Source organism: Myodes glareolus, chromosome 17 (assembly GCF_982192425.1).
Source record: "Myodes glareolus chromosome 17, mMyoGla1.1, whole genome shotgun sequence".
Lineage (NCBI taxonomy): Eukaryota > Metazoa > Chordata > Mammalia > Rodentia > Cricetidae > Myodes > Myodes glareolus.
The window spans coordinates 23,045,042-23,065,663 of record NC_142042.1 but is presented as its reverse complement, the minus strand read 5'-3'; the positions used below and the strand labels follow the sequence as shown (position 1 = coordinate 23,065,663).

General features: G+C 43.2%; 1 protein-coding gene across 1 annotated transcript in view; it reads right to left on the bottom strand.

Moving 5' to 3' along the window:
- The window catches only part of Nfkb1 (nuclear factor kappa B subunit 1), a 109,026-nt gene that overhangs the window by 68,843 nt on the left and 19,561 nt on the right, over nt 1–20,622 (bottom strand). Inside the window, exons 2-6 of the mRNA XM_087897546.1 lie at nt 16,593–16,663; nt 15,402–15,441; nt 11,219–11,297; nt 7,382–7,419; nt 5,791–5,889 (exon numbers count right to left, since the gene is read on the bottom strand). Coding sequence (XP_087753672.1) covers nt 5,791–5,889; nt 7,382–7,419; nt 11,219–11,297; nt 15,402–15,434 — 249 coding nt within the window. The 5' untranslated portion in view covers nt 15,435–15,441; nt 16,593–16,663. The remainder of the gene's footprint in view (nt 1–5,790; nt 5,890–7,381; nt 7,420–11,218; nt 11,298–15,401; nt 15,442–16,592; nt 16,664–20,622) is intronic.

The window sequence follows — 20,622 nt, the reverse complement described above, 5'->3', positions numbered from 1 at the left end:
AACCTGAAGGGCACTGCCTTAAATTATGCGTTGAGAAACACAATGTGCTTCAATTTACCTATGGGTAAAAATGTAAATATAAAGTTTAGAAATGAAAAAAAGAAAGAAGAAAAATACTCAAGGTTACTGCATACCTGGAATTCCTCAGTACTCTGGAGGCAGAGGCGGGGTGCTGAGTTCGAGGTCAGCCTATACTACGTGGTAAGATAAAGAAAGGAAGGAAGGAAGGGAGGGAAGGAGGGAGGGAGGGAGGAAGGAAGGAAGGAAGGAAGGAAGGAAGGAAGGAAGGAAGGAAGAGGAAGATATCAGTGACCATTTTAATTAGCTGCTGTCAAAAAGCCAATACCTGTGGTGATATTTTGTTTGTGCTTTAACAAATAAAGCTTTCCTGAAGATCAGAGTGCAGAGCTAGTCACAGTAGTTGGCCATGGTGGCCATGGTGGCTCACATCTTTAATCCCAGCCCTAGGGAGGTGGAGATGGGAAGTGCTGTGGCTGGTTGGAGAAAGGAGCATAAGGTGGGAAGAGACAGGAATTCAGGATTCAGTCTGAGGATTCGTGGACTTGCCCACTTTGGTCTGAAGGTTTGGCAGACATAAAAGGTCTCTCTAGTGGCTGCTCCTTTACTTCTCTGATTGTTCAGCATTTACCCCTATATCTGACTCAGGGATTTTATGATTAAAACTAATTAGAATTCGTGCTACAAATATCCTTCAGCATTATTCTTATACATATCAAAGTTTTTAAAAATCTACATGAATTTACATAAAATTCTATGTGTAAACTCACAAGTCCCAAACCTTTCCGAAACCATGAAAAGATCCATGGACCTTGAGTTATAAAGAAAGCTATTGTTTCAGTAAGTTTGTGTGTGTGTGTGTGTGTGTGTGTGTGTGTGTACACGTGCACGCACACACAGGTGTTACAAAGCACAGGGTGTGTACCTCGAGGAATGTGACTCTTTTCTTTGAGCATAGCAAACAAATCAGGAGTGTCAAAGGACATCCTAAAAAACGCTACGACCTAGGTTTTGAATGCACGCCCATCGGTTATAGTGATCTTTCTCCCTGGCAGGTTAGGTAACTCTATCAGGCTAAATTATTCAAAATTAGTATTCCAGCTAGATCTTCAGGATGGCAAGCCTCTGGATTCAGACATGCCTGTGCAAAGAAAAGGGAGCTTATGCAAAGATATGTGATATCCTAAAGCACACAGCAGATCCCCAGGCTGTATTAATCTTGATAGAAACTTAACATTAAGGATTCTGAAGTGAGAGGCACTTAAGAGAGCAGACTTTACAGTGGGGGGAGGACGGGGCCAAAGCTGTTGTTAACAAAACATTCCAGGACACCCTTTCCCTGCACAGAAAACCTCAGAAGGAAGGGCAGTGGAGCAGCTGCCCCAAAGGGAATGGCAACAGTTACACTGGCACCGCTGTGGTTCAAGCTCCTGGCGTCTGATGATTACAAACAGATCGTAGTCTACAGAGGAAAGACACTGGTGCCGATGTGCAATCTGCCCAGGGTGGCCAGCGCAGAAGGACCAGCGCCACGGCCAACGGGCACAGCAGCGCTCCTGAGGCCGCCTGTAGCTGCTCCTCTTGGCCTTGCTCCACCTGCTCGAGGAGGGCCCTTTGATTTAAAATTTTTCTGCAGCACTTTCGGGAAAAGGATGGCAGTGAGCCTTCCCTGGCACTCCTTGCTGAGTCAGGAACAGGCAGTGACAGGCTTGGTCCAGAAGAGGCTCTGCTGTCTCCCCTTCTGCTGTCTCCCCTGCTCTGCTGTCTCCCCTGCTCTGCTGCCTCCCCTGCTCTGCTGTCTCCCCTGCTCTGCTGTCTCCCCTGCTCTGCTGTCTCCCCTGCTCTGCTGCCTCCCCTGCTCTGCTGTCTCCCAGGAGCCGCTGATGCAATCAGAGCCCGGCAAACTCCCAAGGCGGGACTTTAGGACAGACAATGGATTACTCAAGTTTTTAAAAAGCGGAAAACTTCCTTAAATTTTGCATATTTATTTTCCCTAGCTTTCCCCCTGAATATGACTTTTTTCTTTTTTTTATTTTGCTTTGAGGCTTGGTGTAAATTTTGCACTGTTTTTGAAGACATTTTTATTCAGGCAGTAAAATGGAACAGACAGGATCAAAGTGATCAGTGTTTAATTTTCAGGCAGGTCAGTCTTAACCCTTGTTTAGTTTGAAAAGGAGGAGCCATCATATATAATAAAAACTTTGGGTTAAAGCTAGTAAAAAGTAGTTTTCTTGAAAGTGATTTTGGTTATGAATCATACTTATGTGGTAAAATATAGAGCCATCTCAGAGAACGGCCGTGCAGAAGAGTGGTTTATCTACGCGGACGGCAGGAGGACAAAGCAGTGACCGAGTGGGGGCTTCTACCGTAGCTACACTGCAGTTCACAGAGAAAGGGAGAAAGAGACTCGGAGAAAGGCAGACACAAACATAAATAGGCAAAATAGTACTATCTTTTACATTTATGTTTTGGTATATGGTATTTGCTACATAACATTTTAAATTTTGTATGCTTGAAACATTTTGTAACGTGAAATAATTAGCTTTAAAAAAAAAATCCCCCAATCCAACCCAGCGCTACCACAGGTGGTGAAAGGAATGCTTCAGTCTGGAGAGAAAGCTAACCACAGCCATGAGGATGCAGGAGTAAGTAATCCCAGGTCATCAAGAGCAGAAAAGGCACGTGAAGGCTTGGCCCGAGACCCAGCAGAGGTGCGCTGCAGTGAGAGGTATCTGAGCAGAGCTTGCACCTAGTTATCTGCCACAGTTTTAAGCATGGGAACACTTCTAACAGAACACGCTTTGGGAGACCCCTCTAGTTAGTGTGAAAGCCAACTGGAGGCTCCGATTTGAACAGTCAACAAGATGGGCCTTTACAAACTCCGTAAGAACAGCCGGATTCCCGGAGCCCCAAGTCATGACCAGTCCCCAAAGCTTTCAATAGCCCTTAAACCCTCACTGCCATCCTCATAGCACATCAACCGCCAGCCTTCCAGGGACACCAGGGTGGGGGTGCTTGGAGAGGCAGGGCAGGGAAACAGGGCCTGAGTTCACAGAGACAGAGGCTGTGGATGAGGATGAGGAAAGAGCCAAGCCCAGTCATCTTGCTCATAAGCCTGAACAAACGGACGTCCTACAGGTCACAGACCTTGCACTCTCCGTGAGTGCATGCGCCCACCTCGGGAGACAGATGACGGGGTGGATGTCAGGTAACAGCATGATCCCACCGGGCAGCAGGTTCTACAGAGGCTCTCATTTTCATGCAGTGGAACACAAAATTTCAGCACCACCAAAGAAAAGAGTTCATGAGCGGACACAACTTACACTTCTTTCACGGGGCCCACACAGAACCCCTAAATTTCTCCTACCCTTACTCCTTCAGTTGTCATCACCACCGTCAGGGCTGACAAGTGACGCCCAGTTACCTGTCCCAAACACGGACACATAAATGTGTACAATAGTCACATATGACACAGAGACAGGTGGAAAGTCCAAGATCTGACTCCAGACTCCTCTGCCCTTTTCTTCTTTGCTGTCCAGAATTCTCATCCTCCCTGACTTAATTTACCACAGTCCTCCACGTCTTGTCCCTAAGCTCCAGCCCCGGCTCAGCTCAGCAGCGCATACTCTCCATGGGAGGGCCAGGGAGCTGCAGCAAAAGAGGCCCTAGCCCTAACTCTGAGCCCCAGTTCTTCAGCGCTAATAAATATTACAAGAGGTAATAGATGAAAACATATGCTAAATCACTGATGTTGAAGAAAGCATCTATTCTCTTTGCTGGTGTTCTGTTCTGCTTTCCCCGCTAGCTCCTAAAGGACTGGAAGCCATAGACTGTCCTCGGATAATTGCAGGTGCGAGTCAGCTACAGTGGACAAATGCAGAAGCTGGAAAAGCATTTTCCTCCCTCAGTGTCTGCACATTTCCAGAGGAGACTGGCAAGTGTGCTGGACCAAGGAAGGAAGATCTATCCTCTCTGTGGACAGTCAGGGAGAAGCCCCCTTAGAAGGAAAAGCCAGAGAGAATCCTCTCTCCATTCCTCTTCCTCCTCCTTCCTCGTCCCAGTAGAATGTGGGGCACTCCCCATTTTTGCCCCCTGCACTCCCAGGATATCAGAACTCCAGGCTCCCCTACATCACCTGGCTTACACTAGCATTAGCAGTCCCAGGATCTTAGGCTGCTGGTCCTATACTCAGAGTCCCATCAGTCACCTGGTGCTCAGACTTCTGTGCTTGGAATATTACCAGCATCCTAGGGTACATATTAGAGGTAGCCCACAGTAGGACTTCTTGTCTTTCATAACAGAACAGCCGATTCTATCATCTATCTACCTTCCTATAATCAATCAATCAATCATCTATCCACTCACCTCTATCCTATAGGTTCGATCTCTCTACAAAACACTGTCTAATATAACTGTGGCCTTTGCAAACTAAAAACACTGCACTTCTATATCCAATTACCTTTACTAAGAAAAATACCTTTCATTCCCCAACTACAGCCAAGAGTCTTAAAATGAAAACGTGACTCATAGAATCCAGGCTAGGAGCTGAGCTTCATGGGAAAGATAAAGAATGAGATGGCTCTTTATTTTAGACACAGTAAGAAACTAGGAAAGCCTGGGCCTGGAAGAAGGGTATAAAAAGGAGGAACAAACTATTAGGGTGGCAAAATCAAAGATCAATTTCCCAGTGTCAGAAACTGAGTTTACAAACGCTAGCAGGAAGACAGAGGTTGAAGTGGCGACTCTTACTTCTGGTAACTGTGAGTCTAAGCTTGAATTACTGAATAACTGACTAATTGACTCAATTGCATTTTTTTGTTTCCACATAAAAGCATTATCAGTCTCTGAAACATGGCAATGAATTAGTAAAATAAAAAACTCATCCAAAGCTACACAGAGAAACCCTGTCTTAAAAAACAAAACAAAACAACTCAACTAGAGAAAAATATTCTCAATTAAATCACCAATGAAAGAAGCTAAAGACTGAGAAATTGCACCTAACGTCACCCCCATTCCACATGCTATAGAACTCCTGAGTGGCTGCGTAGGGCTCCTGTCAGGATCTCTATGGTGTACCTAAGCACGTTTCCTCATGTAAACTCTAAAACACCTCCTGAGGTCTGTACTAGCAGTACGCGTGCGTTGATGTTGGGCAGTTGGATAAGCTTGTTTGACACCCATTCAGCTCATCACTTTGGGTCTGGATTTATGACCTAAAATAATAATATACTCTATGTCTATATAGTCTGTCAACTGTTTTGTCACGAAATCTTTATAAACCCAGCATTTGGAACTTGTCACAAAGACATTTTGCTTGGTTGGTTTTCTTAAAGACAGGGTCTCACATAGGCCAGGTTGACCTCAAACTTTCTATCTAGCTGAGATTGGCCTTGAACACCTGATACTCCAGCTCCCATCTTTCCAAGTCCTAGGACTGACTACTGGTTCGCACCATGGCACCTGGCTCGAAGTTTTACTAAAGCACACAGAGGATATAAATTTAAAGACTTCAAGATTTTAAAAGGCAGCTTTAAGATCACTGGAGAGGCAGTAAGTTTTCCTTAGTTGATGTTGGAACCATTTCAATTAAATGGAGATGTTAATGGTGATTGAAAGTTTGTCATTTCCATGAGATGAATTTCTATTTAAACGTTCTAATAACCATGTAAACACCTCTGCTCAGGGCAAAGGAGCATCCTATGCATTCACACTCATTTCCAGCACTCCCTGGCTCTGCTCCTAGGCAGTCAGAGTGGTGGACTCCAGACTTACTTTGACCTGAGGGTAGGATTTCTTGTTCTTCTCACTAGAGGCACCAGGGAGCCCGCCATGCGATGGGCCTTCACACACATAGCGGAATCGAAATCCCCTCTGTGGAGGTGAACACAAGCAGGAATTACTAAAAACAACAATGACGACATCACACACACGATTCTAAACATATGTAATTACAGAAGACCACCATGGAGATGAGAGATACTCTCCAAAAGCTGCTATGAACACGATGCCAGCTGGTGTTTGTGCACTAAGCTGGGGCGGAGAAGCCAGGCGCCATCTTCAGCACCTCACTGCCTCCTCTGTGGAAACGGAGTGATGGGGAGTTTAAGGCTGTGGACACAATGTGCTACGCTAGTCTCAACGCAGCCTTCTCAGCTAAAACTGCCACTGCCAAGCTCTCCACTTCACCTTTAGTCAGTAACAGTTATGCTAATTATTTGAAGCAGTTCCTTTAATTACAGCGGAACTGGGGCAGGCTGCAGGTGTGGCTTTTAAAACAAAGTGCTTCCGTGTTACACATGGCCCGTGGGCTACAACACTGTGAACGGGACAGTCTTCTCAGACTTGAAAGAGAAAGATCATTAGTTTTGTGAATATTAATGTCATTGGGATCCAGCACGGATAATACTTGAATTTAATGACTCTAAAACTAGACAAGGGCGTGTGTAGCTGCTGGCTCCTGGCTACTGCAAACTGGTCAACCCTAATAGAGACCCACTTAACTGAGAAAATCCAAACACACCTCCATTAGGTGGCACACATCTTTAAGCCACCACTTGGGAGACAGAGGCATGTGTGTGGAGGTCTGTGAGTCTGAGGCCACAAGGCTACAAGACCCTGAGTCAAAAACACAGTGAGACACAAGACAACATGATAACTGTACAATGGAAATGGATAATAACGGGAATGTTCTATCTCCATACATCAAAGATTCTTCCGTCTTACAGTGCTAAAGCTACACAGTTTCGAATGAGTATCTATGCCGTTTTGAGGCTATTTCAACCCACACCTATTTTGTACAATATTTAGTAGGAAGAGAAAGAGGTAGACAAAAACCAAACACACACACACACACACACACACACACACACACACACACACACACACACGCAGTCCTCTCTTTGGTCCAAAGAGGCTGTGACTAAAGTCAATGGGCTGTGTGGTGGGACAGTCCATTCTAATCGTCTCCCACTGGCACTGCACACACAAAGAGGCTGGAGCTTATGAAGGCAGGAGAAGCATCCTGTGGGCATGGACATGACCAGTAAAGGGTAGATGTAACCAGCAGGGAGTTATTTCCTTAGGAATGAAAATCACCAGTGCTTTCCATGGAAGTGACTGACTGATAAGCTAGGCAAAAGAGATACAGGATACCAAGACACATGATTAACTGAAGTTTCAAGGCCTTTTGAAGAATGCCTAAGAAAAATGTAGACACAGGAAGTTATGATATAACATGGCCGTCTGTTGCTCATCCAGATAAACCACTGCTGTTACCAGATTAGCTACTGTTATTCAATGCTCGAACCTTAATATTAGATGTAGAGACCTAACATTATCAAACAGCCCACCCCTTTACTCTTACCTGTTTTGGTTGCTCTAATATTTGAAGGTATGGGCCATCTGTTAAAAAAAAAAAAAACACAATAAGAAAAACCAAAAGAAACTGTGAGACTTCTAGAATCTGGTATGAAATACAAAGCAAGTCAAAAGCTGAAATTATGTTTCAAATCATTTTTATAGGTGAGATTCTACATTTGAAATATTAAATAATTCTCATTTTAAAAAATATTTATTTGCTTTATTTTTTTTGTATCTGAGTGTTTCGCTTGGTGTTCAAAAAAGCCAGAAGAATGCCTGATGCCCTGGAGCTGGAGTTACAGATGAATTAGCTGCCACGTGGTGCTGGGAACCAAGCTTGGGTCCTCAGGAAGAGCAATGAACACTGTAAACTGTTCACCAATTGCTCCAGCCTCCAGGCTCAGCTTATTTTAACAGGAGTTTAAGTGGAAAAACAATAAATATGGCTTTTTGGTGAGGGGGCGGTGATGGTACGTAGCTGGATGGCTGGCAAAGTTCACAGTGGCAGCTGCTCCAGCCTCATCTTTCGGCACGCATGCTAGACCGCTAACACATCAAGTACAGCCACCACCTCTGAGTGCTATGGCATTTCCAGCTTCCTTTCATCAGTGGATGACAACCCTCCTTCCTCAAAGCGCACTGCTCAGTGTGAAATGAAGAGCTGGAAACAGCAACCTACAGGTGGAGTCCAGGGTGGTTGTGGGTCACCGGCCTTTTCTAACACTGCTACCGACTTTCCGCTCGTTCCCTAACCTGAACTGGGGTGCTGTGTCCATTGCTTAACTGGCTTGTTCTGGGCCTCTGTGAGACCCAGAGAACTTTTCCTTCTTATCCATGACTTGTTTTGTTTTGTTTGAGACAGGGTCTCACCATGTAGCCTTGACAGGCCTGAAGCTCGTTATGTAGACCAAGCTGGCCTCAAGCTCCCAGAGATCTCCCTGCCAAGTGCTGGGATTAAAAACATGCACCATGATGCCTGGAATCTTATCCAACTTTTCGATACTGATATAAAAAAAAACCTGACCACTGTGCTCTCATATGGACTCTGTTATAAAACAGCCCAGGCACATGGTAAAATACCAAAACTATTGTTACTAAAGATAAATTCATGCAATTACTATGAAAAAGATCTAAAGGCTTAATACCTATCCCAGTGACATATGACTTGAAATGTCAAAGAAAATCCACATCTTCTATATAAATATAAATGCTATGATGAGAAATTCCCTGAGGACCTCAGCTGGCTCTTATGTCATAGTATGAGAACCCATAACTGTGCAACCTGCAAATAGACTGAGTATGTTTGTATGTGCTTGAATGAAAATGAAGACTTTGGAGGCTAAAGATATTCTAAAAGAATGCTTCTGTGCTCATTTGAAAACCCACACTCTCAGCTGAAACTTAAGCCTTATTTTGCATAAATAAATTGGGGGAAGAGATAAAACTTGACGCTGTAATCTTAAATAAACTGTAACTTCAGAGAGAATATACGCTATCTTCTCAGTATTACGATGGATCAGATAACACGAGAGACTAAACTGCTCAAGGAAGGCAGTCAGGACCAAAGCTGAAGAAAACAAGAAAGGCAAATGAGTATCACTGGCCAATGCAGTAAAATAGCAAATTATACTTCTCTGTCTGATGAGATACATCCATTGACATTTAAAACTTTTAGAAAAGTAACTGTAATTTTAGCTATCAAAAAGAAAATGGCTAGAATTTAACTTTTTCTAAGGAAATAAAACTATTAGAAAAAAAGAACTCATGCTATGAATGACATATAGTTTATATAACAATATTAAAAATATACATTTCCTCTAGACATCTGAAAGAGCCTACCAAGAAGCTAGAGCATGAAGAAAGACCTATTTGGACAGGATGCTGAGAAGTACGGAGGTGTAGGAGCATCCTCATAATGGGCTTCAAGTCCCTTCCTTCCATTGCTTCTAGGACTTTCCTTACATATGCGAAAGTCCATGTGGAGTGTACCATTCTTACCCTAAGAGCACATTCAAGTTAAGTCAAGTAGAATATTAGATTGGCTACATAAATGTGTTAAGGCTAACTTTCTATTGGCTACATTTCTGGGCCAGGAAAATGATCTCTTGTTTTACAGAGAAAGTTTAAATCACAGAAAAATGGCACAGACCTAACAGCTGTCCCTTGGTCCAGAGTTTCCCACACAGTTGGAAAGACTGTTTGAGATTTTAAGAATTTGAGAAGATTGAAAAAAATACACATGAAAATTACAACCAAATATCGACTTAGATAAACTTCCTACTTCTTTAAAATATGAAGAGAATGCCCTGTACCTCTTGGACTATAGAACCTGGACAGCACACTGAGACAGAGAGGGAAATGCCAGTGGAAACAGAGGAGCTGGTGACAGCAGAAAGAATGCACTTTTAGGGACCATTATAAAGGTTTGTCGAACTCTATGGAAAAGGGTTCCCACAACCTGATAGGAGCATTTACTGAGGTGATTCTTTTGATAATTTTCCTTCTGAACCCATAAACTTAAGGAAAAGGAAAACACATTTGAAAAATCATCTGCCTCAGGTTACTGTTTAGAATTCATGAGGCATTTTACAGAAATGTGTGTTTTTCCTGAGAATAAAACCACGTCCTTAACACTTTCAATAAAACAGCAATACTAAAGCAAACACTTCAGCTCTCCGAGTTTAGACATTCACAGGAAATCCAGCAGCCTCTGCTGCGTTCACTGTTCACAGGAAGTGACCTAGAGGGCACACTGGACAGCTCACAATCTCACAGAAAGGATGGTGGCTTAGGAAATAGGTTTTGTGGGGTAAAGAGAGACAGGCCTCTGGGCTGTAACTCCTGCTGGAGAGGCTGAGGAAGGCTGGGCACATGAGCTCTTCTTCCTCCCATGCGTCTGGAGAGGGAAAAGGAGAAACCTTCTGATTTGGACAGTGAGAGGCAAGTGCTGACACAACCATGGTGTCTTAAATGAGAACGATTAAAAAAACAAAGGACATATGGTGTCCATAGAAGACACAGAAATCTAGAATATACAAAGCACCTGCTGTCTGCTCAGTGATCCAGCTCTCTTAAACACAATCTCCACTGACAGACACACTACTTTTGGAGACAGGTTAACTCCAGCACGTGATGTGAGGGCAGGAACAAAGCAGGAAGAAGAGCCATCCCACCAAGGCTACACAGCCAGTCAGCAAGGAGTCTAAATGAAGAGCATGCGCTATTGCACACAGGACATTAAACAACGATTGGGTCCAGGAACTAACAGTCATGTTGGGGTATAAAGGTGACTTTGGATTATTCCCCCAGTGCCTGGCATCCTGGCTAACCACAACACTGTCCCTAGATACAAACTGAGCGGCTGAGACCGGTTCTGTGGTAGCCGCAGTAAAGCAAAGAGGAGCACAAAACAGGGACTCAAATGTGGAGAACGGGAAAGCAGGTCTGACAGTGCTCTGGAGTATTCTAGCAAATGCCAGAACCACACTTGCTAAGACAATGTGTGAGTGCGCTGAAACATTTTTGTGAAATGCATTTCCAGAAAGCATACTGAAAGGCTGGTTTGAAGACACAAATCACCACTTCCTTCCTATGAACATCACTGGATTTGAAAAGAGACTATTGTGGCTGGAGAGACGGTTCAGTGGTTAAGAGCATTTGTGGCTCTTCCCGAGGAACTGGGTTTGGTCCCCAGCACCCACAGAGTGACAGGCTTCCTTATGGTATTTTCATATGTACTGAGTTTGGGTATTTTCATATGTACATTTCTTTGATTCCTGACCGCAAATATTATTTTTAGGGGAAAAACAAAACAACAGGAGAAGGACGCCATTTGTCTTACCTGTTGACAGGGGCATTTCTGGTGCATATAATTCTGTATTAAATATTGGATGAGGCAACGCAGGATTCAAGTGAAACATCTGTAAAGAAGAAAATACAACTATTTTAATTCCTCTTCTAATTTACAGGAAGAACTAATTACAAGAATGAAAACTAGAAACGAAAGCCTAAAAACGGGATTCCTAAGATCAGGATTCTAAAGTGGCTTTCTGACACCCGGTTAGGCTGCTGCATGCGAAACTTACGTATGTATAAAAGGAATTCAAGAAGAATAAGAGCTATGGGGTCCCCAAAGGCAAGGACCTGGTGGATCCTTCTAGCTAGTGCATCTTCAGAGCCAAGAGAGCTTCAGGCATGGGGGGATACGTCAGCAGTATTTGTTGAACGAGTGATATGAATCTTGCACCCTCTTAGGAATAAGAGTCTAACCCAGAGGGTGGAGAGGACTCGGGATAAAGTGCTTGCTGTACAAGACTTAGGAAGAGAGATCAGAGCCCCGGTTCCTATGTGAATAGCTGGGTACGGCAGAGCTTGTCTACAACACCACTTCTGGGAAGATGTGGACAAGAGGACCGGCTTTGCTGGCTGACATAGCTAGCTGAATCCATGAGGTCTCGGTCAAGAGAGGCCTTCTCTCCACACACAAGATGGGTAGCGATTGGGAAGGACAGCCAGCATTGACCTCCAGTCTCCACACACATGTACCTGCACAGAAACATGTGTGTGTACACAGGCAGACACATACACACATGCATATAATCTTAGATCTGTGTTTCTGTTTTGATGAAAAATATATTTTCTTGAGCTGCAGAATTTCAAGACCTGAAAGAGTCACAGACAGCAGCTACATAACTTACAACACTGGTGGTACAGTTGAGCAAAGGATGGAGGTACAGAGCGCACGCTCCCCTCCCCACCTCTGTTCTTCCACTACAACACAGACTCCCTCGAATTCAGTAGAGGCTGGTGCGCTGAACAATGGCTCCAAGACATCTACATGCTACTCCCCAGAACCTACATTTCACATGGTAAAAAATATACTGCGTGTGACATTGATGTAAAACTACTAAACAACAGGATTATCCTGGAACATCCGGGTTGGCTACCTAGGAGAGCTTGAAATCAAAGGGAAGCATGACTGTAGAGGCAAGAGTCTGGAGCGCTGGGAGAACTCATCCAGGGAACACAGGCAGCCTCTAGGAGCTCGGAGGGAAAGAAACAGCAGCTGCTGGGGATGTAGCCCTGTTAGTTCCTTGCTTTGGAATTCTTATTTTACGTTACAGGAGAAGGTATTTCTGCTGTTTCAAATCGTAAGATTATGGTAACTTGTTACAGGAAGAACACACAACTAACACATCAGAAAGAGTGGACGGACACACAATATGTTGTGATAGTATTAAGCTCTATCTTGATAGGTTACTACTAACCATTGTTCCAAAAGGCATTTCACTTAGATGAAGTGATGCCAGTCACTTCATTTAGAAATTCACACGCTTATTCATGAGCTTATGATCTTTCTCACTCTCAAAAGTCACTTGTGAAATGCTTGTGGACCACACAGAAAGCAAATGTATTTATTTCATTTTTTCTGGTCAGCTTGAAAGCTGGAAGTATTTTTTATCCTTATTAGTAAATCACTGGAGATAGCTGGGTACCTCAGATCCTAGTATATCTATTTAAATCATGAGTAAGAAAAGTAATGCTTAAATTTTTTTTTTTGTTACATTCATTTCTGTGTGTGGGGGATGTCAAACTCAGGTTGACAGTAAGTATCTTATTCTCTGAAAAATCTCACTGGCTCCTAAAATGTGACGTTTTAATGAAAATCACTTCAAATCCGGTTTTGAGGGACGCAAATTTTCAACGGAGGAGCAAACGTGGGCTACTCTTCAATGCTTAGGTTGACTGTCAGGAAAGAAATACAGAATGGGAAACTACGTCCTGCAAAAGTAAGTTTCAGGCCATGCAGGGTGTCCACCATCTCTGAGCAAAAAGGATGGCCTCAGAAAGAACTCCTGTGTGATGGTCCTGCAGGTGTCTGCAATGACGGGACCGAGGGGACAGCCCCAGTAAGACATGCTGCACTGCATGCAGCCCACGGGGCTTATTTGGTGAAGGGTGGAGAACAAACTCCAGTGTATGCTCAAACACTGAGGACACTTCCCTGAAGAAGGCAGACTTTAGAAAATACCATCTTAAAGCTCAAGACAGGAAAACAAACAAAAAACCTTCCAGGACCTCTCCCCAACCCAGTTGAAGTGCTAGAATGTGCCCACCCCTGCTGCTGATCCACTCAAAACTGCCCACATAAGAAACTTTCAAAATGACTGTCCTCAGCAGGTTTTACTATTTTGTGGCATAAGAGACCATCTCTGGTTGATCAGATTTCCTGTGCAAAGACAGGAAAGCATGGTTTGAAACCAAGCAGAAGCAGCCCTCACGCTGCTGAGATCTGGCCTTCGTTAGAAGCGGCATATTAAAAGTGAAAGGTAAAACAAAGGGTGCTGATGACAGGAGCCCAGGAGTCGTCAATGCTGCAAACAGGAGAACGTTCTAGATCTATCCAATGTCTCCATTTTCACAACAGAATCAGGAGGGAACGGTGACACGAAACAATATGCGTTCATTCTACCTGGCCTGGTGAGAACGGGATGCCCATCTTGTTCTCACAACTACTCTAGGGCTCTCTGATTGTAGAAACACCAGATCCCTGAGAAATATTTCACTTTCAGTTTTATTTTTTGGCTGATTCTTTTCACACATAAATTTGGGAAATAGTAGTCTCAGAAGTTTACCACCAAAATTTAAATGTGAAGTAATATCAAATGTTGTGCCAGGGTTAGGGTTCTCTTCTAAGTGGCTCCCTGTACTGGTTGTACCTTTTAAAGCTCAGCTTAGACTTCCTTTGGAAAGTGATCCTTAACCTGCACTTTCTCCAGAGAAGCAAAAGGAGATCCCCCTTACTGCTTCTGTGCCTCAGGGAACCAGGGCAGTGTCCTCTGACTATGCAAAGTGTGGTTCTGTTCCTCCAATTAGAGGGCAGCTCCTGAAGTCAGTCCTTATACCACTGGTCTCTCCATCTCTAGGATGCTAATGTCTGCACACAATAAGGTCTCAATGAACACTCTAAAAAACAAGCAAACACCAGCTTTAAATCACTTAAAGATCATTAGAGTCCATGTTGACTATTGCCACTGCAGTCACACCAGTGTCTAGAAGCTGCTTCCAAGGCTCATTTCTATCCTCTCGATAAGGAGGGAAGAGAAAGAAACGGAAGTACTGATAACCAAGATGGATTCATCACACTGTCCAACATTTCTACGGGTTTAGAGCTTTTCAAATGAGAAAATGAGGAGGGGAAAGGGGACACGGACACCCTAGAGCTGGCCTGGTCCTAACTGCTGACACAGACGATGAGCCCGGTGATGGCACGAAGACAGCCTGACGCTCTCAGAGCGCATGCCTTCTCACAGACTGCCATGGGTCTAACTACAGCACCTTTGAAAAACGCATTTTCAATTCCTAAGTGCTCCTGCTACATGGGACCTTATTTGGAAATGCTGCCTTTACCTTTATATAAGCTAGGTGAATTCACACTAGAAGGAGATGGGCCCTCAATTCAAAGAGTGGAGGGAAGTCGGCAACAACAGACTCTACAGTTGGTGTGATGGTAATGCTATAAGCCGAGGGGGACCCACAGAAACTGTATGGGGTAGGAACCACCCTGCCAGCCCCCAATTTTGAGTTCTTGCCTCCAGACCTATAAAAAGGTGTATTTCTATTGTTTCAAGTCACCAAGTTTGTAGCAATGTTAATAGCAACCCCCCCCCAAAGGAAAAAAAAATCTCACTCACTGGCTATCTTTTTTTTTCTAAATAAAGATTATTTACAGGGTCATCATATTGAATACTGGAATCAGACAGGTGCGAACACAGCTGGCTCAGAGGCTATCTCCTGGCCATTGTATATAGTGTACATTCTATATACACTGTACATGCAATTTTATGCAAAAATACATATGAAAGTACCCTCTCCTACCCTGGAAGAGCAGAAAACTGAAAAAAAAAATTCAAGTAAAGTTTACTAATTTAGAGTCGTTATTCCACTGAGCCATTAGTGCTGCCCCTGTGTATTTTGGAACACAAACACACATAAACAGAGTCGTTAGGTAGATGATAACTTACTTGCCCAGTTCCGTATGGATCGTCGTCCGCCATGTTGAAGCTGTATGCAATAAAACAAAAGAAATCAAAACTGTGATACTGGAATGGACCTTAAAGGTCCCACAACCTTGGCATATATTCAGGTATATGCTGAATCACTGCAGGGATAACAGACACAAAGGTCTCCAAAAGACCTCAGAAGGAGGGCATGGTGCATGCAGCCCCTCCCTGGCTCTAACTCTCACGGCGGGGAGTTTGCAGGTTCCAAACCCCCTCCCTAAGCTCATGATGTTCTTAGCTTGATACAGCTGGCCTTACCTCTATGTAAAAATCATGTGCAGATGGAGTCTTGTGGTCATTTCTACTTCTTACAGTCTGATCCCTTATGTGCATTGTTTTCTCATGAACTCTGAAATGGTCTTTAAATTGGCTAGACTTGGTTAAGAAGCCCAGGAGGTACTGAAACTATTTTGCATAACACTGGGGAGGAAAGCCATAGAATGCGCCACCCTTTGCCCTCCTGTGAGGACCAGCGAAAGTCATTCTGCCTTTGTCAAAGTGCAATGAAACTCTAAAGAGAACAATAAAAAATACCAGTGACAGCATGAAACCTGTAAATCCCAAACTTTCTGAATTCTGGCCAGCTATGAATATGCACAGGCCCAGCATACTTCAGTCACCCAGGGGGCCACAATAAACATGAAGGACCACGTGGCTGCACCTGGAAATCAAATTTCATGCAGGATGAATCCCACATGTATCACACGAATAGACGGACTCCGGATCTGTGACAACATGGGACAGAGCTGCTGTGCCCACCCTGTAGCATGACCCTCTGCTGATACACGAAAGGAGTCTCTTTGTCCTTCTTAAACCCAATAGACTGTCGGGTCTCAGTCAGAATTCTAAGCCTTACACCAAGGAAAACACCTCACAATGTCCCCAAAAGTACAAGGCTTCGTTTCCAGTGAAATGCTCTTGTGTTACAGTACCCAGTGACTAATGGGAGGCACGAAAGCCTCCTGAGCACTCCCAGAGGCCCGCGGGGCAGTGTCAGCTGCCACTGGAGGCAGAGTAGTGGCTGTGAGTCCTATGCAACGAGTCCACACAGGTTTGCAAGGGGTATCTGCTTAAAGTAAGAAACCAACACATGAGGACATTCAAATGCAAGCTAGAGAGATGGTTCAACAGTTAGGAGTGCTTAGTACTTACATGGGGAAGCTCACGACCGTCGACCGCCAGTTACAAGGAATCTGACACCCTCTTCTGGCCTCTGAAGGTACCTGCACACATATTGTACACATAAAATTATACAGGTATGCACATAAACACAAAATTTAAATATATATTTATGCATACATAAATATATACATATTTAAAAAGAAAACAATTGTTAGGTATAGGGGCACATGCCTTTAGTCTCAGCATTTGGGAGGCAGAGGCAAGTAGATCTTTCTATGGTAGAGTTTTTGTTTTTTGGTTTTTTTTTAGTGTGTGTGTGTGTGTGTGTGTGTGTGTGTGTGTATGTTTTGAGACAGGGCTTCTCTGTAGCTTTGGAGCCTGGCCTGGAACTAGCTCTTGTAGATTGAATGGCCTTAAACTCACAGAGATCTGCCTATCAGTGCCTCCTGAGTGCTGGGATTAAAGGTGTGTGCCACCACCACCGAGCTTGAGACTCTGTCTTAAAAAAAAAAAAAAAAAATCCAAGCAGCTGCAACTACATATATATCTATTCAAGTAAGTGGTTAAAACAAGGGAACACTGACTTGATACAGTAAAGGGATATTAAGTCATTCAAAATACCAGGGTTCTGCCACTTTGGATACTAATTAAACTCACCGTGGCCTCTGATTTTGCATTTTGGATGGGATGGACTTTTGAAAGGGTAAAACACTGAGCACTGAATAATTTAGCTAACGAGTACCCATTTGTAGAACACAGCCTTCAAAACAAAACATGTGTTGGTAAACCTGGACTTTATATTTGTGGAAGCATATATCTACGCCATGCCATTCTACATGTGCTGTTGTAACTGGATATCTGCATTACAAATACAGGACACTGTCTAATTACTGGAACACTAGTAAGAACAAGTCACTCTGAATACAATACGGGGCTAACACCACTGACTCTAAACACCCACAGGTTTACATCATCCTTCTAACCCCAGGCTTTCCATCAGCCTGGGTGATGGTGTTCTTTCCTGACAATCTGAAAATGGCCTTCTATGGGAGGTGACACTACTGCCTTAGTAAACTGTCAAAGCCCGTCCAGTACAAATATAGCACCAGTAGACAAGCTAACGTGAATGTGAGGTCACTTAGGAGGCCTCAACCCTAGAGTAAGAACTACAGGCAGATAAGGAATGCTGAGGGCAGCAGAAATAGTCTTGCCCAGGAAAGTGCACGCTGACTGGTTATTCAATACCAATGAAAACAGACATCTAAGAAACATTATACAGACGGAGCAGGTGGTATTTAGGACTTGGGAATATATATATATATATATATATATATATATATATATATATATATATATATATATGTCAACAATTAAGAAAGAGGCCATGACTTTTTGAAAGAGAACAAAGGAGGTACATGGAAGAACTCTGAGGAAAGTGAAGAGGAGATGTTGTAATTTTACTATAATCTTAAAAAATATAAAGATTATTTTTTAAAAATTGGATGGTTTTGTAGACCTTTGAGTGTGGGGACTTAAAGCAGGTCTCAATCCAACTTGGAAGACAACTTCACTTGACTTAACAGACAGAAGGGTATCCTCCTGGTCCACAGTGCAGACAAAGCCCTAATGAAGATCCCGCCACTTTACACACTCCACAAGCCACCAGCTTGTTTTCAGTAACATCTCTCTCCTAAGACTTCTAGACTATGTGTGCCTAAAGACGTAATTCTATAAACCACCCTGGAAGCCCAAGGAACATTTGGATGGTTTAGAATCTTGATTTATAAAGCCTTGGCAATTACTAAAGCATTGAGAGGTAAAAGCAACTCTAGGGTGATGTCAATGCTAATTCATAATTTTAAAATAAAATGTCAAAAGAAACCAAGAGTCATTTGGAAAGGATGAATCACTGGGTAATATTTGCATTGATTGCAAAAGCAAGTTTTATATCTAAAATGTTGAAGTATTGACAGGCCTTTGGAGCTGAGGATTAGAAAAGGCGGGAAAGTCCCTTCTGTACCCCTGCTTCCCCAGCCTTCCCCCACTTTCCTTTTGCTCGCTCCTGTGCTTTTGAGGAAGGACCTTGAGACACAGAGGGAGACAAGCCCGGGTCTCATTTCTGCATCCACCTTCCCCAACCGTGAGGCTTTAGGAAGAGCTTCACCTCGTACAAAGAGACACAGAAAACATAGCTAGGTCTCAGGAAATATCCAGGGAGCTGTGGTTTTCACACGAAGCATAATGTAACACGACCAGCCAAGCCCCGAGTGGGACACAGTCTGGGAGCGCTGAGTAGACTGCTGCATTCCCGTGGCCATCTCCCTAGTCACTAAGCCTGACATGGGGCTGTCTTGGTGAAGTGGCTGGACAGAGTGGAGAAACTCTAAAGCCACGGGGGTGGGAGGGGGTGAGCCTTCAAGGAAGGGGTTGGGATCACCCTGTCAGTAAATGCATAGCATCTAGGATCAGAGATATTGGTAGCTTGAGATCTAACTCATAGTAAAAAACAATAACAACAACAAAAACATAACTCTTTCTATTCTGTTAGATTTCATTGGAAGAAAAAACCCTGTAATTTTCCAAACCAAAATGAATCACAATTTGCATAGTATGGATACCAACTTGGGAATCGGGTAGTGGGGTGGTTCAAAATTGTATTAGCCATAACAGGTACCATGTAGGTATAAGTTTAATGCCCAACTTTTTTTTTTTTTTTTTTTTTGGTTAGCAATAAGGGTAAAGTTACAGAGAAAAGGGACTTTTCACAACCTTTCTGTATTGTATTCTACATGCATAACAAATTGTTAAAGGCAAAATTATGAAGTATATTGAAACATCTTTTCCATAGAAAAATTGTTGGAGAAAGCATGACGTAAGGGCTATGGCCGTGTACAATGCATAGCACATAAAACATTCAGAGGAGGTGATTCTGTTTTCTGCAAATCCATTTTGAGGAATTTGTAATGTGTTTTGAAATAACTGTTTATATCATTAATCTACAATTCTAAGTATTATGGAATTGCTACAATAGTTTAGAGAGATAAGTACAGAGACATGGAACTTTATCTAACATATATTAGAGATATACTGTAATAGAGAAAGAGGCTGTCTTGAATTTAAAATGTTCTGACACTGTTAAATAAGATATGCAGTATGAATGTGTCAAAATTCCTCATCACTTCTGACCCCTCTTCACAAGAGGTATATGGGAACAGCTGGCGTTCCAACGGTTGTTCCCCCTTTCTGACATCAGACTGTACTAATGATGAAGGTTGTGTCTCCCTTTCTGACATCAGACTGTACTAGTGATGAAGGCTGTGCCCCCTTTCTGACAGCAGACTGTATTAGTGATGAGGGTTGTGCCCCCCTTTCTGACAGCAGGCTGTACTAGTGATGAAGGTTGTGTCCCCCTTTCTGACAGCAGATTGTACTAGTGATGAAGGTTGGCAATGGGCTCACTTTCTTCAGACATAGTGATTTCTGAAACTTTCCTTTTTTAAAAAAAAAAAGAATCAATGTTTTTGTGTATGCTACCACACTAAGAGTTGTGCAAACTAATTTTCTACTTCTTCCCTTTTCAATAATGACTTCAGCAGGAGCATCATGACAATTATATCAAATAGCCACCTGCTGAATGCAAATACTGAGAACTGGCGGAGGTATCCATCCACGATGGAATGTCAATCTAACAAGACAGCAGATCCACAGAAAACATTCAGTTAGTTAATTCATGTAAAAACTTATTAGTGGGTGAGAGATACAGAACATGTGTTAACAGATCAGACAGTCTAATAAATACCACACTCGTGATAAAGAAGAGAGAGAGAGAGAGAGAGAGAGAGAGAGAGAGAGAGAGAGAGAGAGAGAGAGAGGAGAGAGAAACAGTGTTTTCATTATTCTGAGAAAGATATGTGGTGGTCTGACTAATAATGGCCCCATCAGCTCATATATTTGAATGCTAAGTCACCAGGGAGTGGCACTATTTGAAAGGATTAGAAGGATTAGGAGATATAGCCTTGTTGAAGGAAGTGTGTCATCTGGGGTGAGTTTTGAGTTTTCA